This window comes from Athene noctua, chromosome 14 (assembly GCF_965140245.1).
Source record: "Athene noctua chromosome 14, bAthNoc1.hap1.1, whole genome shotgun sequence".
Classification (NCBI taxonomy): Eukaryota; Metazoa; Chordata; class Aves; order Strigiformes; family Strigidae; genus Athene; species Athene noctua.
This window is the reverse complement of record NC_134050.1, coordinates 2,260,160-2,286,018: the sequence shown is the minus strand read 5'-3', so window position 1 is coordinate 2,286,018 and position 25,859 is coordinate 2,260,160. Positions and strand designations below refer to the sequence as shown.

At 39.3% G+C, this 25,859-nt stretch overlaps 1 protein-coding gene and 1 long non-coding RNA gene across 2 annotated transcripts; one reads left to right on the top strand and one right to left on the bottom strand.

The window, feature by feature from the left end:
- Positions 1-7,260: 7,260 nt before the first annotated feature.
- LOC141966154 (uncharacterized) lies at positions 7,261-25,827 on the bottom strand. The gene is made up of 4 exons (XR_012634553.1): positions 25,543-25,827; positions 23,451-23,530; positions 13,843-13,938; positions 7,261-10,364 (listed from the first exon to the last, which is right to left on the bottom strand). It is a non-coding gene; the product is annotated as an uncharacterized LOC141966154 (long non-coding RNA).
- On the top strand, positions 18,454-19,586 carry PTH (parathyroid hormone). Its single transcript, XM_074918601.1, has 2 exons — positions 18,454-18,548; positions 19,313-19,586. The coding sequence occupies exons 1-2, from the start codon at positions 18,463-18,465 to the stop codon at positions 19,584-19,586; spliced, it is 360 nt and encodes a 119-aa protein (XP_074774702.1). The 5' UTR covers positions 18,454-18,462.
- Positions 25,828-25,859: the final 32 nt, after the last annotated feature.

Here is a 25,859-nt window from a genome sequence, read left to right as displayed (position 1 = left end):
TTAGTGTGTCTGATTTTGTAGGTTCAAAATAATTAATGTGTTTACTCTGTTCAAAGCCATTTCATGCTTTCAGCTGTGAAATAAAATGGTATCTCTTCCTCAGTCATATAATCACTGCTTCAGAAGTTTGTAGTTTGTGTAGATGGATGAGGAAGGGCCGAAGACTGGCCATCAACAGCAAATGGAGCTGTTGACATTACACTTGAATCTTGACTGGATTTGGGACGTGCCATTGACTTTTCAGACAGTGACCCAATGGGTCAGGGTCTCTGGTCTTTGGCCATACTCTGGATCTGACATTCAGGGTGCAGATGGAATCTAAATTTTTTTTTTCTTTTTTTTTTTTTTTCTCCTGCTTAATGCAGGACAGGTTTTTGCCAAAATGTTATTTTTACTGTGAGTTTGTTCTGTTGAATCCTGGTTTCCCAGATATTATATCAGCTGCATTTAGCTTAACTGTTTCTGTTGGCTACACACCTTCACATTCCTTGGTATTTCATGGGAAGGAAAACTGTACCACTTGGTTCCATTAATTTTGCCTGAAGTACAGCAATCCATTTAGTAGATAGAATTTGAAATAAATCAGACCTCTCTATGGTCTTAAAGAGGCTAACCTTTATGTGATTTCCTCCATGTCCCATTCTTAGTTCCTCACTGCTTTATCTCCTCCTCGCCTTACTAGACTGGGTGCTACAATCTCTTGGAATCTCTTAGAATCAGAGAATCAGAGAAGAGTTCTAGTTGGAAGGAACCTCATCTTGTCTGACCCCCACTCAAAGCAGAGCCACCTCCAAGGCTTGACCAACTTTAAAGATAAATGTCTGCTCTGACTGCACCCTCCCCTCCTCTGTTACTCTATACTGATCGCATCTCTATTGTTTCTGTAAATGCTTAATGCATGATAAAGGAGCTGTAGCTGGTTTGGAATTAACCTGGACATGCTATGAGCATAGTGCTCGTGTGTTTCATTTTGTTCTTTGCCGTAGTGTGTAGTGGTGAGTTCTGCCATGCATCTGTGAACAAAGAATCACGTATAACCACACTGCTATAGGGCTCTATAATTTCCAAACCCTAAATTACAATGCAGTTAAGTACACATAGCAGTAATTTAGGACAAAATACCCTACAGAGATCTTGAAATTAGTACTTGATCCAAGTATTAGAAAACAATAAAATTCAGAACGCAGGTTACCTTGAAAAGAAAATCAAACTATGTCAGGATAGAGCAACGCAGCTCTGGCACTCAGTGGTGATACCAGGCAGAAATTATGGGAGTGGCAGGTAAAGACATTTTAGGGTTTGTGATCTCCTGTTAAATTTCATGTAGTAGCATGAAATGCCTCTGCTTGTCTGTTACATCACTGACAGGGGGAAGGCAAGGATACAGACAGTTCTCAAAGCATAGCAACAGCACTGACCTGGTGGCTTTTTCACCAGGATCAGATGTTGGTCAGTGAAGTAGGAGACTGGTAGCCAGCTATGCTGAGCGCTAGAGGCAGATCAATATCTACTTCACCTTAGAAATGTCATTACATGGAGCTATGCCTCCAGCTGAAGGTGCAGGCAACCTTGTGCTCTTCTTGTGCTCCCTCTTAGAGGGCTTTTTCCATTCCAAGGCTCTATGCAGTCATCTAGGGTTGTCTGCTCAGGGCCTGACTGCACCCCGCTGCGTGTGAAGCCCCCTAAGCAAACTCCCACCAGGCTAAGAGAGACACATGTCCCAGAGCAAGCAGAGTGGAGACATTTAGCTTAAGCTATAGTACATTATAAGCCACATGGCAAGCTGAAAAAGCCCTATCTCTCATCACCTAGCTAATTAGTTTGAGTGCAGTGCCATGAGGATGCAGTGATACTGATTCCAGTTCTGGGTTAGCACAGCCAGCTGGGCTATCTGATATCTCAGTAGTCTGGAATAGACACACATATAGTTACCTTATAAGGGACGCTGACCTAATTATCTGTCTTCACAATTTTTTACTCATTCAAAGTAGTACCTTTTATCTAAAAGTCTGAAAAAAGCCACTTTTGGCCATCTTTTAATTGTAAATGATGCAGCAGAAATAAATGAGTTATACTCCCAAAAGCCTATGCTCTGGACAAAGTCACAGATTTTCTTCAGTATGACAGAATCTAGAAGAAATTACATGACAGTTAGCTGTTTAGTCATACTGGAACTAAGAAACAGTGCTAGGCTTTCCCCACTGATCAAACTCGCTGCCTTCTGGACATACAGGAGATTTGGCTGATTCTCGGTCTTTCTATCCATGATGGTCTGGGAATGCCATTAGCCTCACAAATACAGATGTGAGCTCTAGCTCTATTTTGATTCCATATCCGGGTGTGACTTGACTATACATCATCACTTCTGTCCGTTTCTCTCATGCCATGGGAATAAAATCAGGGGCTGTGCATTAGGAAGAGTCTGCACCACTTGTTAACTTCTCTGTCTATGTGGTCAGGGGACAGGGACTCTGAGGTCCACCACAGTGCTCATCTTCAAAGGGGAATTCTGAAACAGTCTCCATGACTTTTCCCTCACTTTTCTTTTAATGTTTTTCTTCTTACAGAGAAGCTCCTTTCATTTTAAAGCAAAATATTCCTGAGTGCAGCTACACATGGCAGAAGAAACAGGAAGTGAACGGTGGGACCAGGTGAGCCTCTTACTGATGAATGCCACGTCTCTGGGGAGGAACATGCAGGAGTTGCTTGTTGAAAATAAAAACGAGCCCCAAAAGAATGCACAGCATTTATAAATGATGTAAAAGCTTGCCTTCTGCTCAGAGTCAATGGACATTGTCAGGAATCTCTGAGACACGTGAATCACCTCTACCTTGTGCCATGATATTTACACCAATGTGAAGGAGAACGTTGAGTAGAAATATCCAAGTATAGAACTACAGAAACCACACAGCCAACAGTGGAATTTGTTTTTAGACGAAAGTGTTGAGCTTCATTGCTAAAATGCCAAAGTTATGACCTGAGTCCTGTACTAGTTTGAGACATTCAAAGATTGCACTTGTGCAGCCAGTAGTGGTGGTAGCTGTGAGGGAGCAATTCCAGCACCAGAGCAGTTGTAGACACAAAGAGACTGAAATGTGGACGTGTGACACAGCTGTACAAGCTGGCATTGCTGTGACAATGTGTAGCTCTCCTCCTTCACCAGAAAGAATCTGGCTTCTCAACTGGAAGGCTTGCTGTGCTTATTTTTATGATGCTTATTCTCTGCTATAAAGCACAGCCTAGTCATACTGCCTCCCTAGAAAGGCCTCAAGGAAAGACACTTTAGCAACGTGGAAATTAATAGCTGTGGTCTCTGTTTAAAAGACCAAGTGTTAAATCATCTACACACACTCTTTTCAAGACTTGGAGCAAAACAAGTAATCCCTTTGACTTTGCTTTCCATTTGTAATGTTGGACTATTACCTGTTTGATATTATTTAACAGTGAAGGTATCATTTAACTAGTGTTCATTACGTGGTTTAAAGTTTTATAGAATTTTCACCTTCAGAGTATTACATGGTTTCAGTGCTGATTTTCCTAGAATTAAAATCACTTCCTTATACAATCTGGGGGACATCAGTGATCTGAAACTAACATATGGTACACTCGTATGCATTTTAGCAAGTTTTTTTCCTTGCTCTTTTGAGAGCATTTATGTTGATTTTGAGAGAATGATGAAAGTTGTAATTAAAAAGCTGATGGAACTCTGTAATCTCAATGTGAGAGCACCATCTAGAGGCGAATAACATGCCCTGCACAAGGCTAAGTGCGCCCAGGGTCATCATAAATCGACAAACTGCTTTTGAAATTAATTTGAGTATGCTTTGATAAAATAATCCCAAACTTCTGTGTATTAGGGGATTTTTTTTTCCTACACTGTTTATTATTCTGAAATGGTGTAAACTGGTGTGAAATCTCCGGTGACTTTTGCAGAGAGGATGTGTGAAAACAACAGTCAAAAAAGTATAATCCTTTCCTGACACTCATGGTTGAAGAATGATGCAGTCTTTCCTCCAGTTCTCTGCAAGCATCATTACGTGTTGCTTTACATGATGAAACATATGATATTTGTGTGTCCCAGGCTGAGACAAGTGTTAATACAAGGATTTCTTCAAGCAATAGTCCATATTTCTCTACCACAAGCATTCACCTGAGTAGATTTAGACATCTTTTCACATGCAGTAAAAACCATTTGGTTCCATTTTGATCATTTGTGAGGTTGTGTTTTATATCGTTAATATCTGACAGAGGGTTGTGGGAGTTGCTGGGTATTACATGGCTTGACAGCTTTTTTGCATAGGCAAACCACTTGTAATCCCACTGAAATTGTAGAGTACCTTGGTTTAAACTGCAGTGAATTAGAAATAAAGCAAGCCCTGTGTGTCCAGAAATTTAGACTGGACATGTTTGTGTCTCATATACTTTATGACTCAGTGAAAAATCAAAATCCTGTTTTCACCGGCATGAGAAATTTCTTTCTCACTCATATGAATAAGGCATCCTATATTTTTGGTTTCAGTAGCAAAAGCAAACCCATTGGCTGTGTTCTTGCTGATAACTGGACGGCCCCACGCTGCAGCTAAAGAACCCCTCTCCCCTGTCCCCACGCGAGGGCAGCGTTGCTAATGGCACACGCACAGGCAGGTGCAGCCCCGCCTGCGCTCCGATGCTTTTTTAGCTGTCGGTCATTAGGTAACTATTTGTTTTGCAGCTTATGTGTCTGTAATAGCGAAACGTCTTTAAAGTAAAATACAGAGGAAAATGTTTTCTCTTTATAGGTATTTTACCACCTAGCATGTCCCCTCTAGCACTAAAGTCTGGAAAATACATGTGTGCTAGCATACTAACTAGGCCCTGATAGACAAAGTGACCTTGCTCAGCTTTCTAATATATGCAAGAACTGAAGAATATCCGTGTAAAGATAATAAGCAATTTTAACCCAAGCTTCTTTCCATTTTTTTTCATTTCCCTAGCAAGTAACCCCCTATCCTTGCTGGTGGTACACGGGACACTTGAATCTTTTATTGAGCATGTCAGCACAGGAAACAGCAATAGAAAAGAAGGTCCCCAGGTCAAACACCGGTTAAACCCTAAATTCCAAAACTTATCCCTATGCTAGAAGTTGGAGGAAGTCTCTTAGAAACCCATGGCCTCCCTAAAATTTCACCAGCTCTGCAGGGGCGCAATTTACAGGCCTTTTTTTAAATTTAAACTTGCATGGTTTTGAATAATATGTAAGTCCACTGATGATGTCAATAAACTGACATCAGAATTTAATACAAAATTGACTTCACTGAAACTAGGGTTCCTGCTGTGCATCCCTACCTTTACCATGGTAAAAGAACTGTCTTTGCCACTGAATGTCCAGTTGCCTCTCAGAATGGAAAGCTGGAAGCTAGGGCATTTGATCTGTAGGGCAAATTCTCATTTTAGGATCACTGGCACAAGTGAAGGGAGTTTCCCCAGCAAGAACATGAGACTTGTAAGAGCGGTGCTCTCTGAGGAAATTTCCATGAGGTTCTGTGCTTGTGAAACTGTACCAATGAAAATAAAAGAAACATCCTGGCAGTCTGGTTCCAAGGGCCACTTAAGAAAACTTGGTCCATCTAATTTACACTGAAGGAGGCCACTGCCACTGAACTCATGAAAGCTCTTTTTGGTCAGGAAACAAAAGTATTGAATATATACTCTGTGTGCATACAGTGGGTGAACGGAAAAGCATTATAAAGCACGGCTTCTCCTTGCTGCGTGTATGATTTAGACACTATGAGAATTCAAATGACACAATGACACCTCCTCCCACATAAGATTTTGTAGCTTTGATTTGTTTTTGCTGGTTCTAAGAAAGATATCTGAAGAAATCAATTTGTTGTACAGATGTAATGATAACATGAGCCAAGGAAAAAGCATGCTAAGCAAAGAATGACCTTTGTGATCCATCTCAGCAGATCCACCCTTGATTACAAATCTTCATGACTAATGGTATAGTTTTAATTATAATGGAACACTTATTGTTAAGATGCTGCAAATGATTTGCAAAAGCTTTTGTATTTGAATGTTTTGCCAGTGCTTACTGAAACCCTGTGAGAGGCAATAATTTTCTAAGAAACCTGCCAAAGCTAACTTGTAGACGAACACATTGATTTAAAAAAAAAATTTAAATGCATGAGTAGTCTTTCCTTTCACATAAGTACTTTTTTTGGTATCTGGATTCTTTTTCTGATGAAAACAGAAAGTGAGGGGACAAAATCTTTGTGGGAAACTCATGCTCCAGTGGATGATATCTCTTGACTTGTGATGTTCTTAGGAATATAGAAATTGGGTCATACTCAAGGTGCATTTTGTGTTCTTTATCTCTTACTTTATTAGCATATTCGAAGAATTGAGACACATGGACATACTGTGTCCAGTTTTCAGGCCACCAGTATGGAAAAGATGATCCAGCAGAGGACCACCACGATGGTCAGAGACTTGAAGCAGTTGCCCTATGAAGAGAGGTGGAGAAAAGCTTATTCAGCCTGGAAAAGGTTCAGGAGGGCCTAATAACAGCCTTTCTGTACCAAAGAGGAGATTACCAAGAATCTGCACCTTTTCACCAAACTGCGTTGTGAGAGAAGGCAAAACAATAGCCACAAATTGAAATGTGTCAGGTTCTGACTAAGCATAAAAGTTTCCCCTTAAAGGTAATTAAACAGGTTGCCCAGAGAGCTTCTGGGATCTTTGTCCTTGCAGATTTTCAAGACGCAACTGGATAAAGCCTTGAGCAACCTGGTCTGAATTCATTGTGGACCCTGCTTTGAGCAGGCAGTTGGACCACAGGATCTCTGAGAATCTACATGATTCTGTGAAACAGGAGATAGGGGAAAGCCTCTTCTTTTAAAAACATGGACAGCAATCTCTTCTGAACATTGAGAGATCTGAAAAGTTCTTTGTATTGTTTCATGGTCTGTACTCAAAAAATAAAAATGCAAGCTATTTCTTTGGAAATGGAGAATATTGATGTGATATCATCACCTGGTTAGTCTAATGCTATTTACAATGCAGCCACAGAAGCTGAGTACTTGTTAACACCTGTGTTCCACAATCACAGAAGGACTAGGATGTAAGCAAATGCCTGTGACAAAGTATTTATCATACTTGTGCAGTGAGATAATACAGAGAAGTGTTTTATTACATGGAGGTGGGATTGGCACCAGCAATAACAGCTGTCGGTGTGAGGCTCCCCAGAAATCCAAAAAATGACAATCATGCCATTCAGTGTTCGTGTTTTTGCAAAGAGCTTTTACTTCATGCTTCAAAAGAACAGAGCAGAAAATTAAGCAGAACAATATGTATTCATATTTCTTCAGAAATACAGTAGGTAGCGTGCCATATAACTGATTATAAATTAGGAATGAAACCCCAGGAGAGAACCAGAAGAGAGATGGATAAAACAGTGAAGGTGGATGGAAAGAAAATAAATGTGTCTGGAGAGTCCAAAACATGACACACACACAGAGTGAAAATCTAGTAACACCTAAGAAGCTTTTTTTTGCAGATTTTATATAATTCCTCTGTGCAGATCAATACTGGGAAGAAAAAACGAGATTGCAACCCCAGTGGAGTGGGAAGTATGTGCCTCTTGCAGGTGTTAGATCACTTGTGGCAAAGAGCTTGTAAACATTACATAATAGAGCAGTAATAGACTGGCAGCCCTGTGGTCTGCACTGCTGCCTGGAATGCAGGACTTCACATACCAAACAAGTTCAGCTTTCAGTCTCTGCAACCATCACCTTACAGTGTCCACCACATTTCTGGGAACGTATCTCCACTTGCACGCAGTGATGCAGGGGGCTTCTGGTGAGATTTCCTATCATTCTAGGCAGATTTCAGCTCAGAGATTTGTCGACATAGTTTTTCCTATTTCTGTTCGTTCATCTGTAAAATGCGTGAAGTAACTCTTCCCTCAAAGGTGCTGTGAGAATTACCATAAGCAGGAGACCTGCTCAGGCATTAGTGATAACACAGCTGTAGAGCACTCTTTCCTGGGAGGATACTATTCCTCTAAGTATATCCTTAATGTGATGAGGTCATAGTTGAGCGTGTGTGTCTTCAGATGTGCTCATTCCAATGCAATGTCCTCTCTTTACATTATTAGGCTGGTAGGCCGCTGTAGCAGTGACATATGTGATGGCTCAGCTTGAGAAGGCAGTAACTGGACATAAAATTGGATGCATCAAGGACTCCTGTGGTATTATGTTTGCAGATATTTCCTATACACAGTTTCACTGTAGAAGGCCCTTAGAGTTTTGGAGAGTTAGCATTGGATCCAAGGATGTCACTTCCACTTATAATACACTGGGTCCGGGTTTGTGTACAGTTGCTCCTTTAAGGGCAGATTTCAGAGCTCCAGAAGGAGATCTTTCATTTAGTATACCGTGCTTCTTAAATGCTATTGTATTCCAGAGGAAGATACACTTCTCCGGCTTCTGTTGTAACCTGAAGTTCAAGGACAGTCTTGCAAATGTGCACGATTCCGTTTGAGTGTTTGCTTCCCCTGAGCCATGGGCATCCAGCCTGGTGTGTCAAAATCAGCCTTTTTGACCCTACCTGATTTAACTTTAGAATCAGTGTTAAAGTCTGATATTTCAGATATGCTCTTCTTTTTAAATGCACTTTGACAAATATCTGCAGCCAAAGTCCAAATCCTCAGATGCTGAAAATTAGCCTCATCCTCAACAATTTCTCCAGTGAGTACTGAACATAAGCTAGAGGGATGCACAGTGGTGTCTAAAGAACCCAATCTGCAGAGTGAACGAGTATGTTTAGAGAACAGAGTTATGTAATTCATCTATTTTCGGGATTAGCCATCCCTGAAGTTCTGAAAAAGGTAACTGGGTTGGGCTATTTATAGAGTCTGTTCCTATAGTTACAGCACAGATGCTAGCATGGAACAAAAATGGTTAGCTCAAGCCATCTCCTCTGTGCACCTTGGTAAATTTATAGTCTCACAAATGTTTATAGATCTCTCAGATACAAAGAGATTTGGGGGTCTAGGATGCTACTATTGCCTCAGCATCTGTTTGCACATTAGTATGCCCAGTTTCCTGTCAGCTTCTGACCATGCCTGTGCTTTTCAGGTCATTTGTATTACAGAGATATGCAGAGACTCCTTTTAAAGGAGTTTCCCAGTGTCTGACAGAGAAAAAGGGGCATCAATCTGGAGAAAACTAAAGCAGTAATTGCCTACATTACCCTGTTCTTTAATTTCACAAGGCTGCTAGGGATGATGGCTCAGAATCCTGCTTTTACATGATTCTCTCTTTTCTAAGATGTGTTTGTAGGCTCACTGTAAAACTACGAAGCCCATTGTTACTGCTGCAGGATGATATCTGTGCATAATAATTAATGAAAAAAATACAGTCCGTACTCAAAGAGTTCACAGTCTTGAGGTCATGCAGAATTGTACAACTTAGAGGAAGGGAAGGAACAGTTTGTTAGGATAGTGGGTTTGGGCTGCTTCTTAAAGATTCTGCTTTTTAATATATAAGTATTTGTATATATATAGTCATTTTTATTTTTTCTTAAATATTGAAAAATAGTCAGTTGTTTTGGTAGTGGGCAGTAAGAAAAGGGCAAAGGAGATAAGAGGAGGAAAGTTATCTGGCTAATGGAGAAAAAGCCTGTTCCTAACATAGGGGTTACCACAGAAAAAAGTCAAGTTGGGGACAGGATTCTATAGGGATGACCGTTTTAATAAGGACTATGAAGCATGGAAAATGAAGTGACTTGCTTAGGCAGAATTCTTACCTTCAGTAGTCTATTGTATGAGATAGGGAGATCACAATGTAAAACAAAGGGTAGCAGAAAATGAGGGCAGAAATATAGGGTTCGGTCCTTCACTACTCAACATTGTGTATTGTCATTCATGCACAGTGCAAGCCAAGTAAATTTTGATTTGTTCATATCCTAGCCCAAACTGCATAGATTAAAATGAGAATGTGCAGCGGACAAAAGTGGGGATCTAGGACTTCTACAAAAAGCCTAGAAAATTAAGATGAAAAATCTGGATTTCATATGGAAAAAGAGACACAGCCTAGGAATAGATTTTCAACAGAGGCTAAGCAGAGAGCTAAACAGTTTAACAAGAATAATTTTAAATTGAGATAGTCTGTATAGCTTTGTGAGAGAGGAGAAATATGCACGTCAGCAAGGAAGATCTAAAAGAGACATACTGACTAGTATATTCTAGTTCACTGAAATCACCACTACAGTCAATAATAATAATGCTCTCTTCTACTGAAGATCATAGTAGAAAAGGCCAGGGTGATGATCTGCAGAACCAATTTTTTCTTCTTTTGAATCTCAGTGGCTCAACATAGGGACTGAAACATAGAGAAACAAAGAAACAAAAGCAAGTAACTGTTAAGCACCGATACCCATACATCTTACCATAAAGTGCATTTTCTTGTAGACTATACATTCTCAAATCCAGCCAGAGAAAAGCATGAAGTAAAAAAGCACAACAGGAAGTGACTGATGCTCAAAATGCATATAACGTGCTAGACTTCTTGATGAACTACATTATGAGAAGTACTATAAGAATTTCATGTTAGTACTGACATGTCAGGATGGTCTAAGAAGAAAAATGAGTTTTGAGAAAATTACTGGTCAACATAGAAAGATCTAAAATATACATATCATGCAAATAAAATGCATGTATTCAAAATGTCATTTGAGTTCTGTAAAAGAAAATTACTAATCCAAGAATTTGATTTTGACATCTATTAATAGTATGTCTTATAATTTAGTGAAAAGGATGGATTAAATAAAGTAGGAAAAAGTATTATCCCTTTAGAAAATAGTACAAATATATGTACAAATGTATTAAGAGAATATATTGCGGAAACTTCAGGTCAAAATATTTAACTACTGAGTAAATCTTCAATAAGTCTTGTACCTAAAAGTTTTCATTTAAAGACCTTTCTTTCTGGGACAAGGTCTTTAATATATAACTTAAAACATTGTATTTGCTGTAATTAATATCTCAAATAATGTAAAGCTTCATATCAAAAACCACACATTTTTTGTCCTTAGTAACACCATTATTAAAGGGTCTGCATCTTCTTGCATGCTTGCATAGAATCTAGCACAATATTTTCTTTCAAAACCCAAGCAAGACAATGATTTTTGCTAGTTCTCTATGTTTCCAAGTGTTTCAGCTGACTATGGACTAAGATTTTTTCAGGACGTTCACTGGATTGAAAGAAAGGTCTGAAATGTCATCATTCGTTTGTAAATTGTACATGTCATTCCCATGAGATTTCATCAAGCTCCAGATTGCTTACTCGGATGCTATCTGCTCATCTGCAGAAAAAAATATGGGAATATGAACTTGAAATGTGTTTTCAGTAGAAAGGATAGAAAAATATGTGGCTACCTGCATAAAACATGCAGACCTTCATTGTTCCATCCTGTATCATCCTGAGGCTTCATGGCCATTTTATGCAGAGCTAGCACATTCATTCTTATGATGGTTTTGTTAGGTCAAACCTGATACTTGTAGATATCTGCTGTTCCCTACCTCCCACTTTCAGGATCAAGTAGACACTGATATTTAATTACTCAAACCTTTTTTCGTAGATGTCTTAATAGCTTTTAAAATGATGATTTTATAGAATGTGCATGTATGTGCCTGTGTGTGCAGATGTATGCTGAAAAGAGCGTTCCTGAATCCTGAAGTCTTGAGTGAGGTGTTTCAGACTGGAAAGAGGGGGGAGGTGGATTTTAGACTCACCCCTGTTTCAGTGGTAGATGAATTTCCCTCTGGGATTACTTGTGCTCTCAAAACCAGTCTCCTTGTGTGGCTTGTCAGGGATGCCACGTCGGTTTCAAGGATGACAATAAAGAACATAAGCCCTCATTAGAGCTCCAACCACACTGTGTGTCATTACAAGGGAACTCAACCCTGTGCAAGGTTTTTAGAGCCAGTAACAGGCCAGTAAACTCTCTGGCCTCTATATCTGTGTGCATATGCATATGCATAATTGAATGTGGTATTGATCCCCAAAATCCAATGATCCAACAGCAGTTTTGAGTACTGTACCAGGTTCTTATCTACTGAAAAAGTCATAAAGTATTATATTGTTCCTTATAGCAATGAGTTTAGCAAAGCATTGACAGCATGGCATTTCAGTGTCACGAGGGCTAATATCTTAAGTAATTACTGACTAAAATAATTTACCAGAACTTTTAAATCCAAAGTAAAACCTACACTTTCACACACCAGTCTATAAATACTTACATATTTAGCTTACAGTTCACTAACAATACTTTTAAAATGTCCCAATATGTATGTTGAAACTAACCATGGCTTTTCTCATTGTTCATGATGCAGAATAGCATCTTTGTTACTGCCTGCTGAAATATGTCTCTCTAGAGACTAAGAGGTACCTCATCTTCATGACTTTCCTTAACAGCCATTTTAGCATTCCTCCAGGCTGCTCTGGGCTGTTTCATCAAGCTTCAGATTCTTCTCATGAGAGAGAGATGAGGTAAGCAGGGGTCTCCATTTAGGCTTCAAAACAGCCATGTAATGCTATGTGAAATTCTATGCAGCCATGGTATAGGGTGGCATGCAGAGAGCAAACACTCATACATTCACAATCATATCATCAAAGCCTGGCGTGTCCATGATAGGTCAATAGAGAAATTCCGTGATAAACTGGATAGCTCTGTTAGATAACATGGCTAAATTACATTGAGAGCAAAAGGGGCTGTCCATTCCGACATTGTATATGTTTCACTACATCTGTGAAAACTCTAGAAGTAATATGGATCACAATTATCATTACAGAGTCCACTTTATCTCCCTAGGTAAGCAAGTGTACTTAAAGTCAGGTGACTGGGACTAGACTCTACCAGCTTCTGTTTTCTCTCTGATCTTTTACTCTGTGATGTTTGCATTTAATCTGTCTTTGCCTAGATGTGCATAACCTGGAAACAAACCTCATCAGTATATACTTTCCTCAGAAAGAAATCAGAGAGGTTCACAACCACTGCGAGCCATTATTTTCAAATTTACATTTGCCAGTAGCTGCTAAAAAAACATTGTCTAAAGCAGATTGGACAAAACTAAAACTGTTATAGGCCATCTTTTGATTTTCATATAAGTCTCTGCTCTTTATTATCTAATTGGAAAATGGCATGTGGTCGAAGCTTCATCTAGCTGCAAGAACCCAAAAAACACCTGAAGATACCCAACATTGCTTACATAAATTACCAAACATGCTGCTGTGGTATTTGAAAAGCCACAAATCTTGTCAATCAAATGAAGTCCTAAAGAGTTTACTGACTGTCACTTTGGCTTTTCATTGTGTCAAGGCAGAAACATTCCTTGGACACATTTAGAAAGGTTGCCTCACCAATCATCCAGTGTGTCACAAATTACTTTGTTCCCTTGCTCAATGATCTACTAATATTCTCTCAGTCATTGTTGCAGTTAGAAAGCATTTTATCTGGAACTACCCACTGGAACAAGCAAAGTGGAAAAAGTTCACTTTTGTGAATAGCACAGAAATAATCTGACTGCAGTATTTAAGCCTTCAATTTAGAGGATGAAGAATTCTGTAGGAGTATTAATATATCAGATTACAATAATTGATTTGTGAAAATATGCTTTAGTTGCTTAAGAGTATAATTCTAGAAAGCTTTGTGACCTCTGATCATATTCCAGTAACGTACCTCAGGATGTGTTTAATTTCAAGATGCAGTATAATATTTTTCCCTGGCAAAATGAAAAGATTATATGCCGTAGATTATAAAGAATTCAGAATTTTTAGAATATGGCCATTGTTCACTTACCTGGCTGTAAAATCTGCCTAATTGCTTTCTGCTTGTTCTCAACCCCGGAGTCTGATTACATTCAGTGGCACAAATTCAACGTAAGTGACATGCCACCTGCAAACAAAGCAACACAGAGATTTTTTCATGCACAGTTGATTCAAGTATCTGTACAATCTATACGGGAAGGTCGGGGAAGGTCAGGTCTTATCTTCAAAGGTGCCATGCCCTTGTTTGACATCTATAATGCCTCATGGCATCGAGAAGCCATTACTGTAATAAACTCTGAAGTATATTGCTATATTGTCTCATTTCCAGTATAACATTCTATGGTTTTAGATAGTGATAAAAGAGAACACTCAGTTCAAGCTCAGATCTAGCCTGAGACAATTCACTGGCATACACGGAGAAATAACCACACATTTGAACTACAATCTTCTAAGCATTATTGTATTTCAGCTAAGTCTCATAAAAAAGTTACCTGCTCTCACTTCTTCCTCTTCCAAAGGAAAAGAAATTTCAGTACTGATAATGCAAAATATACACCAATAGTTTGCAATCAGTTTCTGACTTGGTTGCCCTTGTCTGGTAGATACCTGAAACATTTAATGGTTTATAGTTTCTTGACTGCTCTATCTAGTAGTACCTGCTGCATTGGATCATTCATAGCCTGCTCTTTTCAGAATATGGAAACTCAGAATTCACTCTGTTTTCCCTCCTCTCACTCCAAGAGAGGAAAAAATTGTCTCCTGTAGGTCAGTCCTCATTTGCAGGCAGTAGAAATGTACCCTCACTGGTAGAAGTTTCCTAAAAAACTTGAGGTTTTTTTCACCCATGCCTTTTCATTGAGGAGATAATATTTTATTTTTCTTTCTGTCATGAGAGTTTATATACCTCTTTTTCACTGCAGTATCTATAAATTTGGGTAGTTTTATGCTTCCTACTGAACAGCATTTTGGCAGTTAGTTAGTCCTGGATTTCTGGTTTCTACTCTTCCATTAAGTAGTGCCCAAAAGAGATCTTAATTTTTTAAAGGAATACTTATGAAAGAGAAAAATTTGAATCTTCATCTTTCTGAAACATTAGAAGACCTCAATACTATTTTCAGCTCATTGTTACACAGTAAATATGCTATGTCCAAACAAAAACACAATTACAGTATTTTGTAAAAGAACTACACTCATTTGGTCCATTATCTGTCATTCCCACATTTGATATGCCAAGTTTAGGAAACACCGATGACATGGGATAAATTTTTAGCAGCTGTATTTTCAAATGACATAATTTCTGGATATTACAGATAATAATCCAAATCAACTAAATTATTTTTTCTGCATATACAGATAAATCTATGACAATTTTAAGCTGTAATTTAAAGTTTCTTTAATTACCATCACAGGCTCTATAGGTTTACAAATAGTGGAGTACACATATTTTTATTATTTTTGTATCTTCGGTCATCTGAGGCAAACTGCAAATTTGTGTATTTTTTCACATATGAATATTTTTTAAGTATCAAGTTTCACCATATTTGTTTGAGATTTTAAGTACAACTTATTTAGTACCTTTGAATAAAAATGACAATGAATAAGAAATCCGATTTCAGAGTTGCTTTAAAGATTAGGCATGCAGCAAATGTCAGCTAAAATTACATCTTGTTTAAGGACATCTGCACTAACATACTATAAGTTTTCTGAAGTGAATTAAGTATTTTCAATTACAACATCATACTCTGGTGTTTTCTCTGTCTCAGTTTTATTCAGAGCTCCAGCCTGGGGTCTCTTCCAGATTTACACGTGTGTTGTGAGGGGTGCAGCTGCAACTAGAAGAATAATGTTGGCCATCCAAGTCTGCTAACACTCATTTTGCAATTGTAGGTAATGGCTTATTGCCAATTTTTGCTATCAGTTGCTGCCGGTTTATATGAAAGCATGATTTTTTTGTATACAGACACTAGATTTTCTAATGCTCATCCTTCAGTTAAGGCTTTGCTGTCATGCCAGAGGTTCCGTATGTATGCCAGGCCTCTGTAACAATACTGCCTGGGGCTTTGTGTTAAAGGTTTTGCATGTGTTTGTTATGGTAAAATCGAAAAAATGGAGCCTTTCTTTATCAACTGTGTAGGCATTTTTCAAATCGCTTCCTGGCGTGTCATGTCCATCGTACATTTGTAGTCACTAAAGCCTTCAGGTTAGCATCCTAATCTCCTAACAAAACCTATCATCCCATAAACCTCCGCGTGCTTTCTTTTTGCCTACATGGAAGGATATCGACAACTGACAGTACCATGTTGGAAGCCATCTCCACCCTGTTTTCTTGAACTTAAGTGGATTATTTCTTTACTTCTCAGTTTACTATTTACGGAGGGAACCATGAGATCTCTTTAGAGCCTTTTAGAGTTTCTGGTTTTCCCTTCCTTTCCCCATCTATGTAAATCAATATTATAAAATATCTTTTTTACCTCTTTGTGAAATACAGCAGGTATATAGAGTAACTGAAAATCATTCATGTTAAAAGCAATAATAACTTCCAAATGGTGTGTTAAGATGTGCAGCTGTAAACTTTTTTTTTTTTCCTGGAGAAATAAGCTGGAATTTAGACGCATCTAATGTAGGAAAAATATCTTGCAGCCAAAAATAATCTTTCTTCATACATATGGGAAAGTATTGATGATTTACACTTTTCACTTCTTAGAATGTAGGCGAAGAGTTCTATATTTCTTTTCCAAAACTTATAAAGTCCTAATTTATATCGCAGCCTCTTCAAAAACCTCTTATTTTATCTAGTGCATTTGAGAGATTCAAGGATATTCATAGGTATAGCTATAACAGAACAGTGAAGGTCTAACACTGTATTTTAGCAACTTCTCACTACCACCAGCTTCTCATTAAAAACAAGATCCTCTGTCATCTTGGAGCTTCTCCTTTCCAGCATATTCTTTCTCAAAGAAACCTAGTATCTGACCTGAAGTGACTATTCCTATTTCCCATAAGTATTTTAGGTATCAGCTTTAGAATATTCCTTTTAATCTTGCATTTGTAGATCACTAACCTCGCTGCCTAATTTGCTTTACCTGTCTGCATTTAACAACACAAAGTTTTCTTTGCAAATACATCCAACAGTTCCAGAGATCATGTTATCTTGGGCACTAATCTATGAATATCTGAAATTAAAAGTCAAACTTCTCTACAGCTACCCAGGATACTTTCTTTTTGCTGAAACCTTTCTTTTCCCTGTAAATGCCAAATTAACAAAAGCATCCGAGGGTGGGTACATGAGGGTCAGGAGGGTGTGTGTTGAGAGTGACATCAACTGAGACAATAAAAGGGCTTCTAAGTTACTTAGAAGCTCTATTTTAAAGTTACATTTAAGGGGTCCACTAAACCAATTCAGTGGTCTTTAAATATACTTGACATCAAGAGACAGTCATCTGCCGACATACCCAAACCAGAAATCTGTTTAAGATACTATCTGGTAAGTATACTCTATTTTATTTCCAAGCTCTCTGGAAGACTTATTTAGAAAATTTTATCATTGATTCTTTATTCATTTCTTAATTAGCTTCTTTTCAGACTACCTTAAAAATAAAGTGAATATTAGTAAGATCAAATTGTTTCATTATATCCAAACCAAATCTGTGAAATGAAAAAATCTGAGATGGTGAGTTAGAAATATCTTGAAGTGAATCCGACCCCTGAATTCAAAATATTGGGTTAGATGGACTGCTAGGACTACATTCATACTATCATGTAAGATACCATGTAATAAATGCTTTGCTGACCTAGAGTAAAGCTGCGGAAAACATTGCAAAAATGGCACTGAGGAGTTTTATATTTCTTAAGTTTCAATTACTCCGTATCACATTTCTTAAGCTTTAACAAAAAGATGCCTTTTCTGGCTGCCAATTCTGAAAATCCAAACTGGAAACTGATATTTGGACTGTGTCGTTTCTGCCTGTTGTAGCATCATCAGTAACAAATATTTTTCAAATATATCCCAAGTGGCAGTTTTGCTGCTGATGTACAAAGCAGAGTAGAATTCAAACTGACAATGCAGGATTATCACTGAAAAAAAAATGAAGGGTTCAATTCTGATTTCTGTTATATATTGAATGGGGAATTACATAACTCACTAGTTATGCCACTATGCAAAATTGTCAAGAAAAGTGTCAGCCTCTTCATTTTAAAGAATATGTAAAAGAAATGGATAAAAGAACAAAACTTTTCACTTGCATAGCTATATATGAGTATTTCAACATACTTGGAACATATAAACTATTTTTAATAATAGTAATGTTATTATCAATAACAACAACAATCATGATAATGATAATAATGATAATAGTATAGCAAGAACATGGTGGTTTTCATCCAATTATCCAAGAGATGAATATGATGATGAAGCAGAGCAACTAATGCTGACCAAAGTTCTTAGACTTGCCTAAAAAGTAACAGTAAGTAGCTCACAAAATTAGTATTAGAACTAAATTCTTCATCTGCACTCCTTGCTCTAAACCATTTCACAAAGAAATATTTTTCAAGATCACTTCTCTGATGTCTTTTCAACTTTTCTTCTTCAGAATTAACAGAAAATACTTGAAATAGTTTTATACATATATTCATTTCTATCTTTGCAGACAAAATGACTTCTGTAAAAAATCTGGCCCGGACTGCAATCATTTTATATGCCATATGCTTTTTTACAAACTCTGATGGAAGACCAATGATGTAAGTACATTATTATACGCTTCCAAAGTTTGGAGGATGACTTTAGCTGTTGTTGAGAATGTGGCTGGTTTGTCTGTATGTGTATGTGAGTCTTTCTGTCCCTGCTTTTGAACACTGGCCAAATTCTGTCCACTAGATATAGCTGTAGAGATCTCAGATACTCTGAGTTCTTACACATTTTTGAAAATAGGCAGTTGCATAGAGGGAGAAAAACCATGGAAGTGTTCTCTCAGGAATATCATTTGGTAAGCTGCATCTCTTATTAGACTTTGGGAGGGGTGGTCTACAAAGGAGAGCATCTTTTTTATTGTGTGAGAATCTAGCTGGAATTTGCACTTAGGTACTAACATCAGCCATCACTGAGACACAAATCCACAGGAAATCATGCTTCCTTAGCTGTAGTGTTCACTGAAAGCTATCACTGAATAAACTCCATAATTTTATTAATCGGTTACCTATTATGGTATAAGCCCTAAGCTCACCTACAACAGCTAAAATAAATGATAAATACACAGTCAAACAATAGTGTCACAGAACTAGACTACTTCCCACTTTTGACACCTTTTCGCTAATATATCCATTACCAATAACAAATCCTTCTCTTCTCCAGATGTCATTCTGTCCCTTACAAATTAGAAAGGTAGGTTCTATGGCTCTGTATTGTGATACCTCACAAAAGTTCCCAAACCTGGGTTTTTGAGTGAAGATCTAGAATTCAAGAAGGGCCACAATGAAATCTCCTCCTCTGTTTTGCTTTCATGCAGGAAAAGATCGGTGAGTGAGATGCAATTAATGCATAACCTTGGAGAGCATCGACACACCGTGGAGAGACAGGACTGGCTCCAGATGAAGCTGCAGGATGTGCACACTGCTCTCGAGGATGCTAGGACCCAGAGGCCTCGAAACAAGGATGATATTGTCCTGGGTGAGATCAGAAGTCAGAGGCTGCTCCCTGAGCATTTGCGGGCAGCAATGCAAAAGAAATCCATTGATCTGGACAAGGCTTACATGGATGTACTCTTTAAAACAAAGCCATAATGAAAAAAGCCAGGGCGTTATGTCTGTCCAAGTAAGCACATGTCTGCATATCATTGATCAAGTAGGGCATTTTATTATTATTTATTCAAACTGCAATAAGGATTGAAGGTTCATTCAAGATTGTAGCCCCATTCAGCTAGACATTTCACAATCAAATAATAAAATATATTTACAGTCCACGCATGACCATTGCTGCTAATTTCTGGGTATCTTTTAAATGGTTAATATATCTTATAAATTTCCAGCATAAAAAGAAACCCAAAACAGTAAGAAAGTTGAAAAATAATTTAAGACCAGTTCTACTACTCTTACAGGGACAGCATTTGCATGTAACACTAGGCCTACTGTTAACTAACAATGAATAAATGCAGTAGAACCTGTCTCCAGAATAGGGCACCATTTTGCCTAGGGTTAGATGTTGTACTAATTAACTTTGTACTAACTACTTAACTTTGTACTAATGAAAATATGTAAATTTAAATCCACATTTATTTTCTGAAGAAGGCCTAAAATCAGAGGAACATTAATTACACAGCAAAAACTGCATGATAATAATTTAGGATTAAAGATTGCAAACATAAAATTTAAAGTAGGAAGGCAAAGTTTAAGATTAAAGTACAATGAGATTAAATTAAAACAAATTCGGTATGAAATAGAAGAATGAAATTTGGCAAAATACCGAAATGCAGGGAAGGTTTGATTACCTTCCCTTCCTCCAAAAGATGATAACCTGTAATTAGCTGCAGAAACAGTGGGAGCAGAGATGGTAGCACATATCTAAGCACAGCCCTAACTATAGAACTGGGAAATTATTCTGTACCAGACAATTGCAGCTGAAACAAAAACCTTGCAATATATATTTTTTGTCTCTCATTTTCTGTGTAAACTATCTCTGAATTTCTGCATGTTGTGTTAGGCCTCGTGTAAGTAGTTTTTGTTTGTGAGACCAGTGTGATTTTTTTGTAGAACTGGGATCTCAGTTTGATAGTCCCCAAAATGAGAACCATTAACATGCAGAAATAACCTGGGAGAGAAACCATTAGCTGTAGTACATTCAAACTCTTAGCAGGACTCAGAAAGAATCAGACATAAATATGGATGGAAAAAAAAAATTATGATAATGATAATTTTAAAAAGCAGCAAATAAAAAATTATTTTGAATGGCATATGCACACACGTGCTTAGGACTCTCAATCATTTCTGACTAATAAGAACATTTTCTCAGTAGGAATAACGATGAGTGCCTCCAAACTGGCCGTTGCCAGAGCTCAAACCTAGAAGAGTTGCTGCTCTAAGCCAAAGTGTTTGTATGTATGTTCCCATATTGCTCCTTATTTGTTTGTTTGATGTCTAGCATGCCTTGGGGAACCTAGTAAAAAACCTCATGAATCGTTACAAATATAAATACAGTCTGCTGGAGGCTAGAAAGGTACTTGTAACTAGTGAACTGTAGTTCATAATCTTGGCTATACTTTTAGTAATGTAAAGGCCCCGATGCTGCAAGCAGATGGTCTGCCTGTGCAGTTTGGTGCACTCCACACACAGGCAAGGGTTCCATACCACTCCTCTATTTGTAGAATCGAGGCCTTAAAGTGCACTTTCTATTTATTCTTTTATCAGACATCTGTGCTAACGTAAAGAAATGAAGTTGCATTTTTGTACCTATGTCTCACTTATGTATTACAAATAAAGTGGACCAAAAATCTTGGACATTATTTTAAAGCATAATAACTGACTGGCCTGTAACTCTTCTGATTTAATCTAGCATTTGGGGCAACATTATTAAGACATTTTATTTTATTACAGCAATATAAATGCAAAAATAACGATGATAGCAATTTTTATTTTTCCTTTTGTCTTTGTGCACACAAAATGGTTAAACAAAAGGTGTTTACCTAGCACAAACTTATTTATGTCCCCTTACAATACTGACACACATGCAGAAACTATATAATCTTCAACTGCCAAATTCATAAAATGTTTCCTTTACATCTAAACAAAGACTTCTGTTATCTAAACAACTTGTTCTTTCTAATCCTCAGCTATCCAGTAGATGAAAGATTCTTACACAAATATTTAAACTTTCTACACACTTAAAAAAATACTTGTTGCTTACAAAGGGGTTCAGGGTCAGAGACAGACGATGATGCACCACTGAACACTGGCTAGAAATATGAGCACAGACAAACTACGCTCAGTACTCTCATTTATGGCTAAAATTTGCCCACGTACAGTATGAGTCTTCAGAAGGACTAAGGACAACACAGTGGCACATGAATTAGTGCTAAGGTAATGACCGTTAGAAAAAAAAGTGCTATTTGAATGAAATTACTTACTGATGGTAATTATCTAGAAAACAGATTTGTTACAGCTTTTCATCTTAAACCTCTGATCGGTGTAGTAGCAGCCAAAACAGCAAAATGTTGAGAGTGAGGGAGAGGATGTTATCAATATATTTTAATACCATGATACATTACAAAGATTCATCTTCACCTGGACTAACGTGCAGTTTTAATCATCTCTCTTTCACAGATTAGGGGGCCTAGAAAAAGGATGGTAAGAAATAATAGGGCCACTGGAACATATATTTAGGATAATAAATAGTAACAATAGCAGCAGAAAATAAATAAATAAAAAGAGGTATGATAAAAATATGACAAGTTAACAGTATGGAGAGATAAATGGTATTGCCTACCTGTCTTTCTAAGAGAACTAGGAAAGAGAGGTGAAGAATTGAACTTGCACATGGCTGAATATGGAGCTTTTAGCTAGTGTGAGCCAAAATCTCAACTCCAGCCAACGTCACTGGAGGAGACAGTGGCATGACTCTCAGGTACGCTAGAGTTCTTTTCCCACACAGGCACTGGAACGTGCCTTAAGTCTATGCCAGATTGTGCACTTACACGCATACAACGCAAATAATGAGTGAGCCTGCACTTCACAACAGACTCAGCCATGCATGTGACTGTCAGCGGAGCCTGCCTATGTCCCCTGTTATACTGAAATAAAGTGAGAAAAATATCAGGTACATGTGCCTTCACATCCACAGGATCAGACTTCCAAAGATGGGGTGTCTCTAGAAGGTCTCTTTCCTCCCTGAAGAAAGTAGTTTCTATGTACATACTTCCTCTCAAGGCAGAAAACCTTGCTTTATGATCTGACGAGGGCTTTTGGTAAGACCTCTGTCCTCAAAGATCTATCCTATGCAGATGGCTATCTAATGTACGCACCCATTTTTTTATAAAATTCTCAGAGAAAAGAAATATAAACATGTCCCTCACTCATGACTCTTTGAAACAAGAAGCACTAATATCAATATCCATCCTCAGGGGAAGTAAAACAGTACCATGTGAAAAAAAACCCCAAACCCATGAAAACCCATGAAAAAGTAACAAAGCCAAAATCACAAGAACTCTAATAAAAACTAGACAAATTGTAAGATCTGAAAGTAAAACCTACTGCTGGTGATTTAACTGCTAGTGATTTGGCTTTCTTAGCTGCTTCTGCTTTGACTGCTGTAAATACTGCAGTCTGATATTGCTCAGCTCACTGTTGAACAGCACATAACATCTGACTCCTCGCCTAGTTAGCGCATTCTAACAGCTTTTGTGCGGGCTGCTTGGCCGTCATTGTTCTGCTGGTGGATTTCTAGAACTGTGTGGTTTATCTCTGTGGTTACTGTTAAAGGATGAGGAAGAGAATTCGTTTAACAGATTCATGTTTTGCTGTATATTGTAGCAAAGTTTCTGTCTTTTATGGGGCATTTCACTACAGCAAAGACACAGATCCTTGCTGTCTTGCCTCCTTTCCCTCCTCTCCCCAAGGAGCATAAGGTGTACAACTTGACTATCCAATAATCCCTACCTGAAGCAGTCAGAGCAGCTAATGCATCAGGCAAGTCCAGAGGTGTACGCTCACTGAATCTTTAGATTACTTCTCTGTCCCTGAAAGAGGAGGATTCTTTGTAAGATATATAAGAAGCACACAAAAAGCATTGGCTGTAGAGTTCCAGTCTCTGAAATCTGGTAGCAAATTTGTCAACTTCCTCCAACAGAGATTAAATCAGAACCCCTGCTCGAGGTGAATATACTCATCAGTAGGATATAGATTCATGTGCCCTCCTACCTGCATGTTTTCCCTGGGAGGTTTGGTCCAACAGTGGCTTAGAACAGCATTTTATGAGACTGTGAGTCACAGAATCACAGAATGGTTTGGGTTGGAAGGGACCTTAAAGATCATCTAGTTCCACCCCCCCTGCCCTGGGCAGGGCCACCTTCCACCAGCCCAGGGTGCCCAAAGCCCCGTCCAACCTGGCCTTGAACCCTGCCAGGGAGGGGGCAGCCACAGCTTCTCTGGGCAACCTGTGCCAGGGCCTCACAGGGAAGAATTTTTCCCTAATATCTAATCTAAATCTCCCCTCTTTCAGTTTAAAACCGTTACCCCTCATCCTATCGCTACACTCCCTGATAGAGATCCTCCCCAGCTTCCCTGTAGCCCCTTTCAGTATTTGAAGGCTGCTGTAAGGTTTCCCCAGAACCTTTCTTCTCCAGCTGAACCCCCCAACTCTCTCAGTCTGCCCTCACAAGGGACGTGCTCCAGCCCCTGACCATCTTCATGGCCTCCTCTGGACCCACTCGAGCAGGTCCATGTCCTTCTGATGTTGGGGGTCCCCAGAGCTGGACACAGCCCTGCAGGGGGGGTCTCACGAGAGCACAGTAGAGGGGAGAATCACCTCCCTTCTCTTCCTCAAGAAAACCCCATACATGGTGATTGATCTTCACAGTGGGACTGCTCCAGAATATCTACTGTGTCACCAAACTGGCATCCCACTGTGTACAAAGAACAACAAATAAACATTCAAAAGTCTGGGCAGAGATCTGCTGCTTCTCTTTTTCCTCCCAAACTCACCACTAATTCCAGTTCGCTTCGATATACTTATTGCCTGGAGTTCTACACTCCTTCCAGCTGATAGGGAAGTCAAGCTCTGTCTGTATTTAATTATGATGCTACAGAGAGTATCTTAGACAAATGTTGTCTTTAGATCTGAATGCAGTCAGAGCTTGGTATCATTTTATTCTCCCCACATGAGGAGTGCAAAGGCCTCAAGTGTCAACAACCGTGACACTTCAGTACACTGAAGTTGCCAACAATGTGGGACATGGCAGTTCTGCTGGAGTGTTATGGAATGAAAGCCACATCCACTAATTATATTCCTAAATAGACTGCAGATTACACAGACTAGCTAACCTACAGGGCTGTACGACCCTAAAAATTAGAGTTGAAATTTAAATTAGGAATCAGTTTTAGGATGAACGTAGAGAGAGCAAACAGGTCAGCTTGTCTAGCTAAACTGTATTACAGCCTTTTTTGGTTTTTCTTCTGTGCCAGGCAGGGACAGATGATGGTACCAGAGCACCACGGGGCTGGACTAGAGCTCTGGGTGCCGGGTACGTGCTGCCGTGTAAAACCGGTAACGGTTGTACCTCAGAACACCTGTGTGTGAACACGGACAGAGCTCCAGAGGAAGGGCAGCTGCCCCGTTATCATCTCCTCAGTGCAGCTCTGTGGGGGAAAGTAACAGATCACGGCAGTTCCATCATCCCCTGAAGCCCATACAGGTGATATATAGATAGGTAGGTCGGCCTCGGGGAGGGACCCAAGGAAAGTGTGAATAAATTGGGGGGGTGGGGAGTGAAAGAAAAGCGAAGTGAAGGAGACGGATGGATCCTTGAACCTCCGTTGGCAGGACTGATGCAGGAACCCGGACTGGTGATCTCTCTACCCCTTTCTCTTGCTCTCTCTTCTTTTCTTATTCCCCTTTTTCTTATTATCATCAGGAAATGCAAGGCCCACTGTACTGCTTGCCACAAGCCGTTATATACTTAATCAATTATCGTGTATCCAATTAGTACATTGTGGAAGTTAATAAATGTTTGGCCTTTGAGACTTGTCTCACCGTTGTCCTCTCCGTTGGGGATTTACGAATCTAGGCCAGCTGTGTCCCTCGCCGGAGCGGGCCGGGGCGCTCCCGGGCCCCTCTCGCCCCACATCGCCTCAGGGCGGCGGCCCGCGGGCGCTGCCTTCCCGCCCTTCCCGCCGGCGGGCGGCGCTCGCGCCCCAGCGCCGCCTCAGCCCGGCCGCCTCCACCCTCGGCTCCGCCCGTTCGGCCGCACACACGCTGCGGCGGCGCCCGGCGGGTCGCGCCCCGGTCCCTGGTCCCCCGTCCCGCCGCCCCGCGCCCTCCGGCAGCCCCGGGCTGTGCCCGCCGCGGCC